Source organism: Periophthalmus magnuspinnatus, chromosome 9 (genome assembly GCF_009829125.3).
Source record: "Periophthalmus magnuspinnatus isolate fPerMag1 chromosome 9, fPerMag1.2.pri, whole genome shotgun sequence".
Taxonomy (NCBI): domain Eukaryota; kingdom Metazoa; phylum Chordata; class Actinopteri; order Gobiiformes; family Gobiidae; genus Periophthalmus; species Periophthalmus magnuspinnatus.
The window spans coordinates 15,592,452-15,611,810 of record NC_047134.1 but is presented as its reverse complement, the minus strand read 5'-3'; the positions used below and the strand labels follow the sequence as shown (position 1 = coordinate 15,611,810).

Genomic DNA, 19,359 nt, shown 5'->3' with positions numbered 1-19,359 from the left:
CTGCTACTCTGCTGTGTAGATACACTAAGGCTACACTGTAAAACCAAATCACTGACTCACACTCAAGTGTTAGTTTATGCTCTTTTTTTTAGAATGAACTGTTTGGCTTTGCTATTTTTGTCAGTTATAGGGTTTCCTTTATTAATTTCAAAATAAGCTTTACATCTTTCAGACACTTTCTCATACAAGATTTTGGACCTCGTGCTGGGAACCACTGTGTTACCATAATTTAAAAAAAATATATATATATATATCTGAAAGTGCAACTAGAAAGCACAACCAGATACAGGTCAGAGGAGCATTATGAAAATGTATATAAAATGTCTGTCTCAATATGTTATTTTATTTAAATATCTTGTATACATTAGCTAGCTGTATTATTGTATGTTACCATGCGTCTGATAAAAATAACCCCTCAAATGATATGAAAAGTAGTGAGGAAGAAAGTACTGATACCGCCTCTCAAATGTAATGAAGCTAAAGTAAAAAGTATTAAACTATTAAAAAGTATAAAACTGACAGATACCTAAATGTGTGCTTTTACGTTTGTACATCTGTCCCAGATAAACAACATTGAAAAGGTCATTTATTAATCTACCTGTTACTTAAAATAAATATAAGTGGGATTTTCTATGGGTTTAAAAACTAAGCCTTAGAAATCTGCAAATATTGGTCATCAGCCAACACTTCTCTATTTTCTTTAAATATGCTTGTTAATAACCTGTTTCTATGGCCAAATTAGATTATTATTATTATTTTTTTTTTTTACTTTTTTATGAATTTGTACTCTCTGCTTCGACGTATCATCAATCAGCTCTGGAAGTGTCTGCTTCCCCTCTCACACGTAATTTGACTCATTTTCCACAGAAGAGGGATTTTTACGGCTTACCATGAATCAGGCAGCCTTTTTTATGGCAGCAAAAATCCATCTCAATTAACCGGATATTACAATTATTTTCTAAACTCTGCTAAATCAATTAGTGCTGGCATAATTTAGACAGAAGCCTCGCGGAAAAGAAAGACCTAGAGTTGAAGTGTCCAGATCCAGATGGCATATCCTTTGTGTAGAAAAGGATGGATATTTTCTTTCTCACCTTGATTTTCTTTTGTGTTGAAAGAGCCTCTCTACTGAGTCCGTGGAGCAGCTGCTATTATGTCAGATACTGCGCTGCAAAAGATCGAGTTCAATAAATGACCTAAACCTTTTGATAGTGATATTTCAACTGGTTTCAAAAGGCATTGATTTGGCGTATTTCTTTCACGGTTTCAACAAAAGGTTTCCTGGTTTATATGTTAGTCATGCAGAAGACTGTCTTATGTCCTGTCAAGTATCAGTGGTTAGCATTCGGACGTCTTTCTGTCTGCACATCAGACCTGAGATATATCTGCTAAAATAACTTCCCTGTTCAGTCGGACCTCATAAACCACTTCTCTGTGCATGCAGACTTTCCTTTATGGGAACGTTACAATAGAGGAGATGGACAAATGGAGTGTTTCTCAAGCTGTGGTGTTCCTCTGGTGGTATGCAAGCTTCTTCAGGTTAATTCAGAGTCAGTTGAATCTGCACTTTTGTCCTGCTTTGTTCTTTATCACTGTATTTTTCCTCTCGACTTTTAAGCCAGTACTTAAGGCACGATATAAATACTTATACATGCAATTTTCTGAACTCATTAACTTCAACTGTCTCTACTGCCTCCTTTTCCTTGCTGGTTTCCCTTGCGCGCACACAAATTTGCACACTTTTTTTTTTTTTTTTACAATCTGCATGCCGCAATATGAGAGAGGCACACAGGCGAGAAAGAGGCAGGCTGAATTAGATTACTCGGGATCACTGTGGCATGAAAAGGCCCACAGATAAGTTCCTCTACCTCCCAGTGCAGCACGCGGTTCACTGATGGAAAAAAACAGTAAGGTAATGTAAAAATACTGTTGTCACACACAGCACACAAGCTAATCCCCAGCACCACCTCCAATGTCAACACTTTTACGCCAAACAAACTGTGATTTCAGGAAAGCGCTTATAAGAGTGGAGCTGCAGTAGAATGTTCAAAGTAAGTTTAGAAGAGACAGAAATAGGCAAAGGAAAAGATGTCTCCACTTTGTGTAAAACCAATTAAATTCAAGCCAACAGAGGCACTTTTTTCCTGCTACATTTTACATTTCCCACACATTTTGAATGATCTGAGGTGAAGCAGTATAGCTTTTTGTATTTATCAAAATATCTTTCAACTGTCAATCTAGTCTGAGAGTGGTTCAATATTATTTATTTTTTTTCCTTTTCAAATCAAACTTCAGATGCAAATTCTATGGTCCAATTGTTCAGCCCAATGAACCAAACGCTACTTTTTAAAATGTGATTCCTTTACTCAGCCATTCAGCCATGTAGACTTTGTTTGACTCCCAGCAATTTTGTTTGCATATTTAAATGTTGTACCATCCTGTCTTTTTTTATTTTTCCCAGCACAGTATTTAAGGCAAAATTTTAAGTATAATGCTATAGACAAAATTTCTTCCCAATTTGTACTTGTGCTAATATTTTTCTAAACATCTGGTCTGTGTTGGTGCATCACTATATTGAATTGAATCCAGCTCTGGGTGAGTGCAGAGCTGTAGCAGATTGGGTAGAAGAGGAGGGTGCCACCGAGCTGCAGGAGAAAGGGCTGAACATCGGGGAAATTCTCCAATCTTCTTTAATCACATCATGAGGGCAGATCCGAGTGCACTAGCTGAAGGCATCTGTTGACACAACGGCTCAGTGCTTTTGCTCCAGACAATCCTTTCATCTGTAATTAGCACTAATTAGTCTAATAAGTTCAACGCTGTTTCCCCTTAATGAAAAAGCCTGCACTGTGGTGTTGTCGTGACCAGAAATAATCTGGTAAACAGAGAAAGGATCTATCGTTGACCATGTCTCCAGAGCTTGTAATGTAATAACACTAATGACTATTAGTAATGGGATGCTTATTTTGTTTTGATTATATTTAGGTCCTATTACTCTGATGGCTCTTCATTTCTGCCCTGTCCATTTACAGCATCCTTTAAATTACACTAGTCTTCCTGGAATTGATTATTATAAAAAGTCTCTTTTTTTTTTTTTTTTTTTTTTTTTTTGCCAAGTGATGAGCAGTGCCACAGTGAGACCTCAGGAGAGTGGTGCAGCGCCCGGAGCTTTGCTTTGAACAGGGCTCCTCCTGTGTGTTGTCACAAACTCACCTGCCTTCCCTGGGCTCACCGCTGCGATACTCACTTTGTCACCAATTACACTGGAAAGCCACACTTCTGCATATACAGCAGATATTTCAAAAGTACGTGTGAACTGGAGGGAGAGGTAAGATATGATGATTTGCAGTGATCACTATAAATCCCTCTATTCAACCCCTTTCTTTTGGCAACTTGTCTGTGTTTTAAAGGCAGAATATATAGATGCTAAGATGTTATTGGATTTATAATGAATTTATAAAAACAAAACAACATTCCTTCTGTGTTGAGAAGAGGTGTTGAGAAAAGGTGTTGAAAGAGAGGGCAAAGTTACATGGCACAGGCCGCTCTTTTCACCTTCTCCCCTCGCCTTTCTCACACTTGTATCCCACAAACATTTATGCATAATACATTAACACTGCAGACAAATGGCTTGTGCCTTTATATGTGCGAGAGAGCGCTCTGTTTTTGGGTCACCTAAAGATGAATTCCAAAGGCAGTAAGTAATTGAAAGTGTGTGAGTGAATTCCGGTGCACAGTAGGAGGCTCTGGGTCCATTATCTTTTAGCATGGTGAAGTAATACGCCGCTGTCCTGGCCGGCCTAATCATCATTACCCAGGATGCCTCTGTGATGGAGAGGGTGCAGCAGGCTCGGGGCATACATCATATCTGCACTCATCTGTCTTCCAAACGTTGCCACGCAAACCTCCACTGCCACTGAGATGAGGAGGAATGAATGAGGCCCGTTTACATTCACCTAACGCTCCAATGTATCACTAAACAATACATCATCACCCTAGCCCTTCTCAGGCCACTTCTACTCTCGCATGATACAGTCATCTATCAACATCCTCCAATGAATGTTTCATTTTACCTTCTTTCCATCCCATTCCCTACCATTGCAAAGGCACAGCTTCTCTACCAGGCAATGGAAATGTGAGTGCTCATTTATCAAGTGTATAGTTAGGCAGACCGCAGTTATGTGCCAGCTAATCCTACACAAGTGCACCAGGTAAAACTGTGCAACCTGTATGAAAAAAGATATGCCTCTCAAATGACAGTGCAGCTGTAGTAGCACCAAAGTATAGCTCAAACGTTTTCCAGATTGCCTGACTCACTTGATGTACAACAAGGAGATGATGGATGGAAAACAAGCAGCCAATCCATTAGAATCTGGAGTTTAGGAGCCACTAATTAAGTGGCTGGACTAATTGAGGTTGGTAAAGTGTTTGCACATAGTTTAATTGTGTAAAACCTCCATAAGCACATTGTTAAAATGCCTATTTCATAATGCGTTTGCAGTTATGTACTAGTGGTATAATATACTAGGTATAAAATGATCGTTTATCTTTTACTTATTATTATACAGCTTTGTTGTCCATTCCAATTGTCCAATATAAAATTGTTCTTATTGAGTTAGTTAACCCATTAAACCTGTTCTTCTGAACCTTGCCTAATTAATGCTTCTATAAAATGTTTACATTTGTCCCACTCAAATGTAACAGCAGTGCGTGTATCAACTTTTGTGGAGGCTGCAAGCTTCACTAAACCCAGCTAAGCTGTTAGTATGGATCTCATCAGGTCCCGGTGTTGAAATCAGACAGAGATCAGGAGGTCACCCTGGTGCTCTCTTGACCATGCTCCAATGCTCTCTGATCGATCAGCCAAAGTCAGAGATATTGGGCTGAAACTGAGCTAAATATTGCGGGTGGGGTGCTTCCTTCCTCCTGCTCATTTGGACCCAAACTCAAAGGCCAAACAGTGGGACATGGCTCTGCACCTCTGCAGCATTAGTCATGCTGCTACATCTCTCCCCTATGGACTACTGCAGAGCTGGGACAGGCCTACTCTCTTGTCCCCTGTGTCGACCTTGATTCTTTTTGGAACGGGGCCTGAGAGCTGCTCAAATTCACTAAGGACACACTCTTCCCTGCTGACCCATTGATCTAGATGTATTACAGGTATACTATTCATGAGAATTGCAAGGGAATTGTCCTATAAAACTATAATACAGTGCTTCCTCATGCAGTCATGTTTTATTCACTATCTCTTTTGCACTGCGTGAGGTGCAATTCACTGCCGCTGAGCACATGGGCGCATTCTTTCTTGTATACAACCCCCGTATACTCATCTCTTATATTCTAGTTACTAGCACAAAACATCTAAAATACTTCTCTACCAACCAGTGTTTACACGAAAACCACTAAAGCCATAAAGATGAGGCAGCTGGAGCCAATGTCATCCTTTTAGGGGGGACATTTATGGACATTATGAGAAAAATATTGTGTACTTCAGTTTTTATTCAATATTTTTTGTTCAATAACTAGCAGGTGTCACCACCAGGCCAAGTTAATGGTTAGGTCTATGGAGAAGCAAGCACATTCACGGTAAGAATATATAGTATTTGTGGTACATGGTACATTCCAGGGAAAGCAATACCAAGCAGGTGACAAACACTCCAACTGAGAGATTGCTTAATGCCTCTACATTGGTGATTTAATCATTGTACTTTTAATTATGCCTTATTAAAATGGATAAAGCTTTTTATACTAATGACTCTGTTGAATTATGTTTATGTTTCAGAAATGAAGAACAAAATGCTAATCTTTCCCCAGCCCCTTCATAGTCACAAGGTCTAATTGAAATAGCACTTTGCTTCAAAATTGCCTCTTCACTTGTGTCTTCAAATTATTGAAATTGAGTCATGCTAAAATGGCCCTTGACATATCTCCTAATTTCAAAGCAACAATTCCTGCTGTCCATGTGATCTCAGCATGATGCCTCATTATTGTGGCTTTTAAACTGACACTTTGTAGAGCGGATCCACTATCAAAGCTGCTGCTGAGCTAATCGAGCCTGGAGCAGCCTCTGCCAACTTAATGAGCTAAAGACATCTACATCTGACAGGCCAGAGAGGCACAGTTACAGGTCTTTAAGAAACCGACGAGGGATGGACACAGCTATCCTTAGTCTAAGTGAAGAATGCAGTCAGTATATCCTGGTCAAATTTCAAAGAAGATGCAATTCTAATTGTAAAAGAATGTTCTGTGACCTGTATAAGAGAACATCACAAGTGTTAGCAGGGGAACCGACAATACATCAATGTAATCTAATAAAAATAATATTCTCTCTATCACAGCCACATTTCAAATAGAGCTCTTAAACTGGGCAGTGCCTGGAGCAATGAGAAGGAGGAACAGGGAGGAGGGATGGGGTCTGCAGGTATAAGAAACAGAGTGATTGGTCTGACATAAGCACTTCAAACTCCGCCCCTGCACCCAGGTGTTTCTAATGGGCTCCAATCAGCGTAGATGTGTGTGATGTTGTATGTCTTCTGAAAAATGGTAATGCTATTCCTAAAACATCATCATGTACAGTCTAATAGCAAACAATGAGTTGATTTAGTGTTTAGTTGTACTTTAAAATCTTAAAATTGTGTCAGAAATTATCTCCCAAGTACCAGGGATGACTATTGAGGGCATGCTAGTGTTTGGTCCATTCCCCAAACTCCAGGACACTGCTGCTGGTTCATTCTTTGAGACACTGGCTAGAGAGAGGAACCCTCATTAAAAGGCACTATGCTTCACACAATCATCCCCTGCACTTCAATGTGCTGTCATGCCGTGATGTATCGCTCTGCATGGGGGCTAGCAAGGCCTTTATTCCCACTCTTTCCTCCATGTTTCTCGCTCCTGGCCAATTAAAAACCCACTGGAATAACTGAGGAAGTGGCACATAGTATTGCGCAATTTGCAGAAAGGGGCCATGAAAAAAAAAAGTCTCTTTAGTCTGCCTCACAGCTGCAGGACAACGTCTGTGAATCCACAAAAATATTACTCCCAACACTTCATGGTCACTTTACAGTCTGATCACACATGCTATATCGCCAAATACTGGAAAATGCAACTATGAATTTTACATAAGTTTGACAGGCTTGCTAAATATTGCTATTCATGCTGTTTGATCTTGGAGTGACACTGAAAATAATAAAGCAACTCATCTGTAATGACAAGCCATCAATCAAACCTCTGCCAGTCAATGACCAGGCGTACATATTTTTGAGACTTTTTAAGTAAGCTATAAGGAAACTAAACCCAACAAGGGCATGTATATTACACTGCACATTAATCAAGGAAATCTGTAGTTTTTACTAAAGTTTCAAGCTTGATTTTGAATACTGAGGAAAAAGCTTGATGCTCACTTTTTAGACAATAGAACGCACTTTTTCTACACAGAAAAAGTAGTAGTAGTTTCCCATGCGTCCATTTTGTAATTCTTCCAAAACGAAACCTGCTCAAATGTTATCATTACAAGTTTCAGTATGGATCTGTGGGTATACATTTTTTCACAACTATCTGCCAATGAAGTATTTGCATGCTATGTGTTGTAAAGTATGTAATTGTAATATCCTTATTGTTCAGTCATGTTGTCATTGGAAACTCTGGAAAAGCCTGAAAAAAGAATGATTTATTTATTTTCTGAAGCTAAAGCTGAAAGCTGAAGGCCAGTTCTCTTGGGTAAATGCCATTAAAACATTCTTTATACCGGATCAAACATCTGGAAGCATATGAACACAAAATGTCATGATTACTACGCCTGTCATGATAATTACTTTATCGACTTATTGTTCAATACATGACAGATGGAAAAACAATTTCTGGGAGTCAATATTTATTGTGGGAACTTTTTCCTAGTACTAATTTAGGTTATTTTTCAGTTTTATGTTACAATTTCAACTGTAAAACGCAGGACTTTGAACTTCTATGACTCATTATAGATACAAACTAATGATGCAAGTGTTACATTCTGTCATGTATTTATAGCAGCTCATATTTTAACAATTTTGTACATTTAGAATACCTTTTACGGGATAATTCTGCTTCATGGTTTGATTTCAGTGTTATCATTTATTGTCTATTTTTACTTTAGCAAGAAATCACAGTTCAAAATGTGTTATCGTGACAAGCCTAATTACGACTTTTCTTCTCTGACAGACATGCTCATAAATGCTCGGTTAACTCCTCAAACAATTCTCTCAAATGCAAACATATAACATCTGTGGTCCATTTGTGTTCACTGGTGTCTCTACGTCCTGTATTGAATAAGACTGACTTGTACCCTTTTCTCCGACACCCTTCTCTGAGCTTGACCTGTTAATTTGTGGTGGTTGTCAGGATGATGGGGTCACACCGTGGATAAATGGCTGAAGAGCAGAAGAAGAAACGGAGGCTATAGCTAAAACACACTCCCGCCTGGCTACTTCTCATGCTGCCCGTGTCACTCAGCCTGACACCATAAATCTCACTTATTTTCAGATCCAACTGAGACACAGGCAGAAATTACAGGCCCCAGCACATTACCAGGCTCGGCGGCTCGCTGAATGCTAACAGAGAGATCCTTGATAAAGCGGACAGGCAGTTCAAGCTCAAGATTACTGGGCAAAGACAAACTCCTATCTGCAAGACTGTGGCGAGTAACTAAAACATAAACACCAGAAATCAAGTAGAGCGGGGTTCTAAAAACTACCTGCCATGCCACATCTGACAGTTTTTAGACCTAAATCGTTACTAGAACTGTAATAAATCAGTCAAACCCAAGACTTGGTAGTAAAAATGTGTCAGAATAGGTTCAGTGTTGTTTGTTTGAATAAAAATAAACTATTAAACTCATGGCCATCATTTTAGAATTACTTCTTGAAATCATCTTGCGACCCATAGCTCAGTGCCTCGCAAGCCCCCCATGCTAATTTTGGCATTTGTCGCCGTTATTTCTGCATCAGTAGGTTCATCTTCATGAAGGTTGTATTTTTCTTTTTTATCAAGCATTTGTTGGTCTAATTTCATCTGCCTCCAACAAGCTCAAGTACCCCAAGTAATCAAGTTCTGAAAACCCAAAAGATTAAATTAATACCACACAATCCTGTCATTCAAGCAAATATATGAAAGTCAGTTGCAGACCACCATTGGGTTTACGATTCTACATAATACTGTCACACACCACGCCACTGAAATAAAAAGCCATTTGAAGATTTGAAGGTATTTGTTATTCCATCCTGTGGCTCAAATAATAGTCATATTCTAGAGCAGCATGGACTGTAATTGGTGCAAACATGAGGCTTGGTTCCATTCAAGCAAACTTAATTCTCTCTCTGAGTGACTGATGCACAAATGTAAAGGCTATAGTCAGAGGCAGATTATAATAGTGTGTTCTTCAATTGCAACTGTGAAAAATACAGCATTGTCAAAGCACTGACTTTTACTTTGATTCCATCACCAAAGAACAGTTTCTTCAGACAGTGTTGTAATGTGCGCATCAGTGACTACAGTTGCCTCACATAAAGGCTCAACTTATTTATCTATCCAGATTCATTTATTGAAAAAATAAACATGCACTATGTAACCTTTCTTTCTTGGGGTCACCTGCTGTACATGGAGATACTATTGCATTAAATTTATCTTACTGGCATTTATTCAATTACAGGTGTTTTATTGCTCAAAAATACCTTGAAAAACATACACTGTTACAGCCTTTCTCAAATCTGACCTGTAACTTGGCTTTATGGCTTATCTCTGTGGCGATAGACAGATTTAATGCCATACTGTGGACCATTCCAGGCAAACTCCATGGGACAAACGGGTACACACATTGTCACACAAGTCTTAATGTCATGTACAATGTATGTTGTCATATTTTTTCCCAATTTTGATGCAAAAACTGGGGAATCCTTGCAGCCATTTACCAATGCATTTGCTGTGTTATTCAAATGTTTGTACATGTTTGTAGGCCTATAATATACTTTAAATGTGACCTTATTTAATTGCCACTTCTCCATGTTTGAGATAATATGTGCTCCTGTCTAACCTGTCTCTGTAAATGGTGCTTCCTGGGGCATTTACATAGAAAGCAGTTGGAGTCGTCTTCTGCCAAGGCTCTATTAAAAGCACAGGGGGACAGAGAGGATTGAAATGACTACATTAACCTATGCAATGAAAACCTCTGTGAATAATGTTTCTTAATGTACTGTAGTATCTTGGCCTAGCATTTGAGTCATTTAAAAGTCAAATATTCTCCACCAGCCTATAATTTTGATGACTAAATGAGGCTCATGGTAATTCTCTTACACAAAACAGATTGTAATGCAGTGAAATTAATGTTGAAAAGCCATAGTCACAATTAGCACAAAATTATTATTATGCAGTTTGATGAGGTGCAACCCATAGAATAGCTCCATCAAGTTATTTTCAGCAGATGTGTGTAAAGCAGCAATACAGTACTTTCAGTGTGCATGTGGTTGAAATAATTATATATAAAGTACTTGTACATGTTCGTGGAATACATTTTCAAGCGTAGTTTTTTTTCTGTATGGTGGCACACAGTGATTATTAAATATAGCCCTCGTAAACAATAGTGTCTTTCACGTTGATGTGTCTGATTTTGGTCAGAATGGATGTAGCTTATTGTGCTTTAATGTACATAAATATCCATAGGTGAGCAATGAACAATGTGATTCCAGGAGTCGTCACTCATTCGCAGTCTGCAGTGGCGTCTCATGTCACAGCTGGTCATCTATAAAACTCCAATCATCTCCACAGGGCTCTGTTGCCCACATACACAAGTCGTGTACACACTTCTGAAGTGCCACTGCTGCTCTCTTTTAGGACTCGGAGATCCTGAACACGGCTGTCCTCACGGGGAAAACTGTGGCTGTGCCGCTCAAAGTGGTGACCATCGGAGTGGATGCCTCCATTACAGATGTGTCCGAGAAGGTTTCATGTGTGTCCACTGATGAAGATGTGGTCAAGGTCAGTATAACAGCACCATGAATAATCAGCTCATGTGCACCACCCTAATACTACACAGGCATTTATGAGCACTTTGTAAATCTAACTCCATAAACACAAATGACTGGCTTCTTGGTGCAATTTGCCTAATGAATATCTGGTTTACCAAACAGTACACAGCAGGGTTTCGGTGATGTGAGGTTTTGAGCATGTGGTTAGACATTCATTCAGCACACAGACAGTAATTAATTCAAATGAACATTTGAGAGTGCACCTCTGTGATCACTGCTGTCTTATTATTTGTAAACATGTTTATCTCACTTGTAATGTCACTGCTGGGTTCAATTTTCTCCTCTGCAGTCTCTTGTGAAGTGAAGATGAAGTTCCAGTCATGTTATCCAGAAAATAGATAAATTGGTTAGTGCTTCTGCTTTACCATCTGAGCGATGAGGCTGACGAGTTGGATAAATGAGAGAGCATCGTGTTTGTCTGTGTGACTTTGACAGAACTTCAGCAGGTAATTGTTGTGTGGATTCATATCGTTATGAAAAATAGTTCTGAGGTTTCAGATTTTTGATAAATCGTAAGTAGTTGTAAGTACATGACACACTATAGAAAAAGTCCAGCCAATGTTTCCTGAGTTCTTTTTATATATTGTTGAGTGCCTAAAAAGTAACTCTGACTGCGTATTAGGTTGTCTGAGCACAAAGGGACTCCAAAATAATACCAATGTTTCTTCTAATAATTACATCTGCGTAAAATCTTTGAATAAATATCTGTGAAATGTCCCTAATCTAAAAATCGGCAGTGCATTTACTTTACTAAAAGACATTTGTGCTTTTGTGTCATTTTTCAGCTTAAATTTGACAAGAAAAGAAAATTTACCATGACTGAGCTGTTGACTAATGTACAGTGTAAAAATGTCAGTAAAAAGCTTTCATTCTAAGGAAATCTCTAATCTCTCTAGTTTTAGCCTGAGAGCATCTGTTAATACGATTATTTTATTTAATGTGAAACTGTGGATTCAGCAAAAAGTAATCATTACATAGCTTTGCACATAAATAATAAATACCAGTCCTGTATACTTGCATGTTGTAAAGTAAAATGTCCAGTGAGGTTTTCATTGGGCTGCTGTTTTACCAGTATAAAAACAATATAATCATTAAAGCGTAGCCTTAATATGCACAACTATTGATCAGCTATAGACTTCACCGTGATGGTGGTGACAGGAAGCATGTGCTAGCCTGAAGGTATGTACAATGTGGAGTTACGTTTTCTATAAATCCTCCTGCATGTTGTTGAAGAATAGATCGAACAAATGCTATGAGCGCATCACTTTTCTGTCATAAAATACCAGAACAATACGTGCACTCATTTCCTACATTCTGACAAACAAGCCCTGAAGTGTAAATGTCAAGATCGGATGTGTTAGGAAAATAATTGTCAGATCCAGCATACTGCGTACATAATATTGATTAGCTTTAGATCTGGTCAATTAGGCTCCTATTGCTGCAGTCAGGTGGGCTCATGTCTCCGCCTAATGCCAGCCTAATCCCAGAGCTTGTAAAACTTGTGGGAGAAGTGGCAGACTAAAGGACTGTCAGAGGCACTTGAGTCTGGGCCGACGAAGAGAAGCGAGGGGGAAAGAGTGAAGGAGAGGAACAATGAGGACTGATAAGTAGTAGGCACTCTGCTGACATCTTTATTAGTTCAAACACGCTGTCACAGAGGAGCCCTGCACTCAATGTATGCAGAAGGGGCCAGGAACTAGAAACGTTTACGCAAGTGATTTTCCTATACTGTTGGTATAAGGAATGTTAAGTATATAGAAAGGCTGTAATAGAAATTATTATTGATTTATATAATAGTATACGTTAAAATAGAGCAGGGGGCTGTGGGTAAAAGTAGTTAGTTGTAGTGATCACAGTGGAAGAAACCATATTTGCTGTTATGATAATGACAAGATTAAGACTACATGTGTTATTTTGTCAGTACTTTTGGTGACACTTTATCGTAACTACCTATGATACTACTACTACTATTGATAATGAACAAATAGTTAATTAAGAAAGATCCATACTTAGTAATTACTTTTAGGTATTAGTTAAATAGTTATTAAGCCTGAATAATTATGAATGAACTGTTTATTTATAATCAATTTTTTATGCTTTATTTAAGTATTAATGTACTTTTCCTTAAATGATAACAGGGTGACAAATGTACTTTCACTTCCACTTTGCCTTCTGCTATATATTATTGTCGTGCCTGAGGAAGCCCTCCTTTCCCCTCCTTTCCCCTCCCGCTCGCCCACCCTCACACAAATGTTCAAAAGGCTCATTACGCATCGCTGCCATTCTGTGTTACAATACTGCGCTCCACTGTGTGTGACCAATCTCCTATTATGTACTGTATGTCTGTGCACTCTTCAGCTTTATTAACAAGGAAGAAGTATCCACTGATCCTGAGTGTGTGTACCCTGGAGGACTGGCATATGCAGTCCTTAGTTAGCAGGGAAGTTCTCTGAAGCCTGATCTAGTCCTGAAGAATCCCCTGCTGTAAAACTATAGGGATCTCAGAGACTAAGACGTACAGCTCAGACAAATCCACTGTGATTCACCGTGTGGTGCTGAAATATAGAAATGCTTTAGAGAAATTTACATGTCGTTATGGAAGTACTACGATAGATATCCAGAGAAAATGGCTGTTACAGTTTGAATTGAATCGGAAAGTTACTAAGGTCTCTGCTTGCCTAGTTCGTTTTTGCAAAAATATGTATGTAAAATTTATGTCTAAAATGGGTAAATTTCTAAATATCTGGAAGTTAGAGCTGCACAGTTTTGGGGGGGAAAAAAATTGAATCTTTTTTGGGACAAGTTTTGTGATAGCAATTTGTAGTATATGTTTTGAAAGTTCTGTTCAGTGCACATTGATAATTGATCAAGTAATACAAGGATACAATTAATTTCAGATTTAGTTTGTAGTGATCTGCAAGTACAATTAAATTGTTTTTGTTTTTTGTTTAGTTTTTTTTTTTTTTTTTTTTTTGGATAATTGCACCAACCCAAATAGAATTGATTGCTATATTATTATGCAGCCCCACTTGAAGTAGTAGCAGTGAGAAGTGCCACTACTACTAGTGGTAGTAGTGGTATATAATTGCAACAGTGCAGGAGTAATGTTATTGAAATTGTTTCCCACAATGGTAAAGAATTAATTGTATTAGTTCTTAGCAGAGTAATGTCTTTTCTTATCTAAAACATTTGGACATTGTTTTTGTGCACTAAGGCATAACTACAACACTGTCACAAGTATATAGTATATAGGCACATTTCATTCTGTGCCTCATGTTTTACTTCTTGCTTAAGTGGCTCTGAAGGGTAAGAAACTCACATAAAGCCACAGAAAAGTGAGTTTTCTCCAGCTCACAGAGGACATCCTGCTGCTGCTGTGATGAATGACTGTGCCACTGTGGAAACATTACTTTCAGTTGTAAAAAGACATTTCCCTGGACTATTTAAATAGATTTGCTTAAACAGATCTGTGTAATGCTATAAGGGGGAGGTATAATCATCTTGCAACATGAGGAAGAAAGTGATAATCAGTTTAAATAATCAGTTGGGATGTGGTGTCATGTAGCTGCAGATCGCTTTGGAAAGTTGCCTTGATTGTCTTTGCACTCATGAAAAAACGACAACAGAAGATCAAGCTGCAGTGTGGTTTGCTCAGGTTCAAAGGCGTCTTGGCTACCCCCTGCCTCCTTCTCAAGAGCAGGGAGCAAATAGAGGCTTTCATCTCTTCAAAGCAGGACTACAGTCGCCACACAGGATTCTCAGTGTACAAGTCTTATAATCAACATTGTGTATATGCACTTTTACACGGTATTTTCTCTGGCCGGCAGGTGTCAGACCGATGTGACTATGTCTACGTGAGTGGGAAGGAGATGAAGGGCAGAGTAAAGATGATGGTAAACTTCACCTATGGATATTTGAGTGCTCAGCTGGAGCTCAGCGTGTGGATCCCTCGGCTGCCCCTTCTGATGGAGGTCTCCGACACAGAGCTGAGTCAGATCAAAGGCTGGAGGGTGCCTATTACAGCCAGCACTCAGAGGTAAACACTACACTCTGCCACGATGCTGCTTGTGTATGTTATCATGCCATGCAATAACACTAGAGAGGTATTATCGTACCACATGTGAATGTTGAAAGAATCTTCAACATTCTACAACCGCGCAACGGTTAAAAATATTACTGGTTCCTCAACTTACACTTCATATTTCACCCCTTCGGTTTGTCTTGGTTCCGCTGTTCTGTGTTGAAGGTTAAACCAAGGCTTTTGCAGGTGATACACTTGATTTCAATCACAAGAGCTTTAAATAATATAATGACAAGCTGTGTGAGTGCCTCTCAGTGACAGCGTAGCTGATAACAAAATGGCTGACCTGTGCACATGTGTCATTACAGTGTTGTGAGTGGGGCAGAGCATTATTAGAGCTGTCTATGGGTCAGGCCTCTCTCCAGGGGCCTCATCACCATCAGCACCTCTGACAAATGCCACTGTGCAACACCGACCTGCAACAGTTGAAATCCACCGCCACAGTCCCCTATCAGTCTACCTGCTGTAATTACTGCTGGAACAGGTTGGACTTGGTCATCCCACGCATGCAGCAGTATGGCTGCTCTAATTATCCTACTCTGTCCTATTTTGAGTGACAGAGGGATAGCATCCAATGAACGCCATCCTTGTCTCAATACGTCTGTCCAGCTGTGTGCGCCTTTATCAGTGGGGACAGCCCCATTGCACTGTCACGGCCCATGCCAACATGCCTGCTGACGGCACATACTTGTGTTTATTTCCCTGTCTTTAGCCAGGCTTTGTTTATCGGGGGATGACAGACATGACCTTGCCAACATTGTGCTTGTGGTGAGGACAGCCAGTGGTCCTCTGTGCATAGGACCAAGAGCAACAAACAAGTTGAGGGCCTTTTCTCCATTAGGTTCTGAAAATTATGGACACACTGAGGCAACAATGCAGACATCTGGTCTGCTATTGCAAGGTCAGAGAGTTTTGGAATATGCTGTGCCCGCATGTCTCACCTCTTTTCACTAAGTGTTGTCAAATACAAACATCAAAGACTTTACCCTGTGCTTGTGCCAGTAGTGTACTACATTATCAGTGATGAGTTGAATGGCCACTCTTATGTATATCTGTGAAGTGTCTTTTGTTTGCTCATATGTTTACAATGCAGATTAGAGGGAACCTGTCACAAAGCCTCCTGTAATTATAAAGGATGTTTTATTTTTGTCCAAATGACATTTGACATTAGATATAGATATATGTTGCAGAAATCCAAAACAGCAAAAAGACCGCATGTTCTCCACAGGGCACAACAGAAATAAGCATGACACACAGATTCTTATGCAGCCTCTGAAGTCAGAGCTGCTTCAAAGTGAACCAAGCGTAAAGAAAAAATGCTTTGTGATGCAGCTTGTTCTCTGCACTGTCTGTGATTTGTTTATTAGGTTAATCTTAGATTAGATTTGGAGATGGCTGCATATGCAATGGCATCTCCCATTTGTACTGGAGCTAAAGTGGCTAGACTTTACCATCAGCATCAGCAAAATCCATACAAAAAAATCCATATTAATATGCAAAATGTACTGTCAAGTGGTAAAATGTGTGAATTGTGTGTGGACTTTAAAGTAGTGAATGGAGTAAATAAATAACAGTTTTCTAATTATGTTTCCCGCAATTTGCCTCAGTTATATAAGGAATAATTATTAACTGTGTTAAATGCAGAGAAATAAAGCTATCTTCTGTGATGTTTTGGATGTTTTGGAAGTTTAGTGTCACATTTTGTGAGATTAGCAGATTTGTTGACGGAGCATTTTCTTGTATACAAGTGTCCCGCAGCTCCCTGAAGAGACATTAGAGCCCAAGGATCAGTATTTTTTTCTCCACCACCGTATAAGATGAGACATGTACTTTTCTAAATTTGCAAATACAACAATTGTGTGCAAATGTAATGATAGTCTAGTAGTGCTATGACACAAGCATTTAAAGCTAGTTTGTCATTCTCCGGGCAATTTCCTATAGTGAAAGTAGAGCCTCTGCGGGCTGATTTATTACCTCCAGTAATAAAATTAGATTTGCTAGCAACCATTACAGCAATCAAGAAAGCTATTCAGTAAGCAATAAGCAGGTGTATGCACATTCACAGTCCAGACAGGCTGCTTCTCATTGCTGAATGAACCACACTAAAAAAGAAGAATGAACTCGAGATTGGACTGATATCCAGGCTTAATTAGCTCGGCTTCATTATTATGAGAACTTCAGAAACAACATTGTCTATAGTCACTGTAGAACAGTCTTCCCCCAAGAAAAGTTTGTTGTTGTGTTTTGGTTTTCACATGACATAATCTGTCAACACTGTCTCCACAAGACGGTCCTTGTTTTGATCTGGGATGTTACATCTCTGATTTATTGCTCTGGAAACAGGAATGATTGACAAAAGATGACTGAATAAGAATCATGAGTTAAAAACTTGTATAGCCACAGAGAAGGTCTCAACCTCAAGGGATTAAAATGTTTCATTTTTTTCCACTGGAAATCATTCACTGTATGGACTGTTTTCATGCACATACTATTGGGCAATGGCAGTGTTTATGTTTTTGGTGAAAACCAAATACATTAAATATGAAAAAAACATTTATAGCCATTGTACACATTTTCTGATATTTATTTGATGTGTTTTATTGGACTTGCAGGGCAGCCAGGGACAGTGAGGATGAGGAGGATGAAGATAAGCGTGGTCGTTCCTGCACCTTACAGTACCAACACGCACTGGTGCGGATCCTCACATACTTTGTGGCAGAGTCAGAGACGCGGGGGCAGAGCAGCTACATGCTGGGCAGTGACTGGCAGGTGGACATCACTGAGCTGGTGTGGGACTTTCTCAAAGTGGAGGATGAGCACATTGTACAGCTCATCGACAGGAGGACTCTGGTGGGCAGAGGCTCCGGCATGACCTCTATACAGGTGGGGGCATACAAGTGTGCATTACAAATTTATCTTTCACAAATGTCTTTTCTATTCCACCACTAGGGTCATCACAAAAAGTCATCATATGTGTGAGGAGTATGTGAGGGAGATTAAAATTAGAATGGCGCCCTGATGTTCCCAATCAGTTTTTAAGGTTAATTAGCACTGCTCTATGTACACTGGCTGGGTCATTTTTACAGCAAAACATAGATAATATTGTACAGATGTTTAGCCCCTGTTTTTCTAATAATATGTGGACATGTAACAATAGAATTTGAGTCATTCACACAGTCACAATGGTCTTAGTTTAAGTCACATGTACAACATACCAAGAATTAAATAGTAAAATATATATAGTGATTATATAGCATATAAACTGACCAGTACTAATGTTACTCTGTGACATTAAAAAATGTATTTACATTTTCAAATGGAAAATAATTGTTCCAGTTCACGTTAGAAGAGCATTCTGTTTATGTGAAAGTAAAGAAATTAAATAATTGCATATTTGGGGCAGTTGTGAACATCCATGATTTAACACAGAGAATGTGGACTTGTAGGATTTTATTCACCATGAAGGTGAAACAAGGGGCAGTGTCTGATGTCTGCACCGGGACCACTGTACTGCCTCTATGTCCAGCACAGACAGGTGCAGTCTTGAGTGCCACTGTTTTTGAGATGGGCTCTCAGCAGTGGGATGTGCAGAGCAGCCCTTCTGTTTTATCGACTAGATTCAGCTGGAGAAAGGGAAGACTATCTGAATATGACATGAAGAAGGCTTGGAGTGATCTGTCCTCTGTCACTCCTGCCTCATAGTGAAGTGCAATGTCTTCTTCTGTGACATGTACTTGCGCTCTTTTTACTATAATACTCCTCTTGTATGGTATGGGCAGGTGAATCCATTTCTATTTATACCATTATTAATATTGTGTAAGTAATTTAATAAATATTAGTGTGATTCAGATGAATAATAAAATCAATATGTGTCATGTGGTTTATAGACTATCCATGGATTACGGGCAATGTTCCATTAGTAAGGACATAGCACCCAGATATATCTGATATACATGCTTTTTACCTGTAAAATCCTGTAACATCTTAACAGATTACCAGATAGTAACAAACCAACAATAGCAAACACTGTAACCATGGTAAATAGATGCATAATTGGCCAAACATGTCAATCAAATATTTCAAGATTTATTTGGTGCTTGATACATGGATTTATTGTTGAGAAAAAATTCAGTTCCTGTAAGGATTTCATGGTGTTCCCTCTGAACTACAGTTTCCATTTCTGCTAATTTCTCCTGGGAAAGGCCTCCCGAGTCACTAGAGTTGAGA

At 39.1% G+C, this 19,359-nt stretch overlaps 1 protein-coding gene across 1 annotated transcript in view; it reads left to right on the top strand.

Moving 5' to 3' along the window:
- The window catches only part of si:dkeyp-14d3.1 (transmembrane protein 132C), a 100,801-nt gene that overhangs the window by 78,499 nt on the left and 2,943 nt on the right, over positions 1-19,359 (top strand). The window contains exons 5-7 of the mRNA XM_033972517.2: positions 10,858-11,001; positions 14,879-15,087; positions 17,745-18,015. Coding sequence (XP_033828408.2) covers positions 10,858-11,001; positions 14,879-15,087; positions 17,745-18,015 — 624 coding nt within the window. The remainder of the gene's footprint in view (positions 1-10,857; positions 11,002-14,878; positions 15,088-17,744; positions 18,016-19,359) is intronic.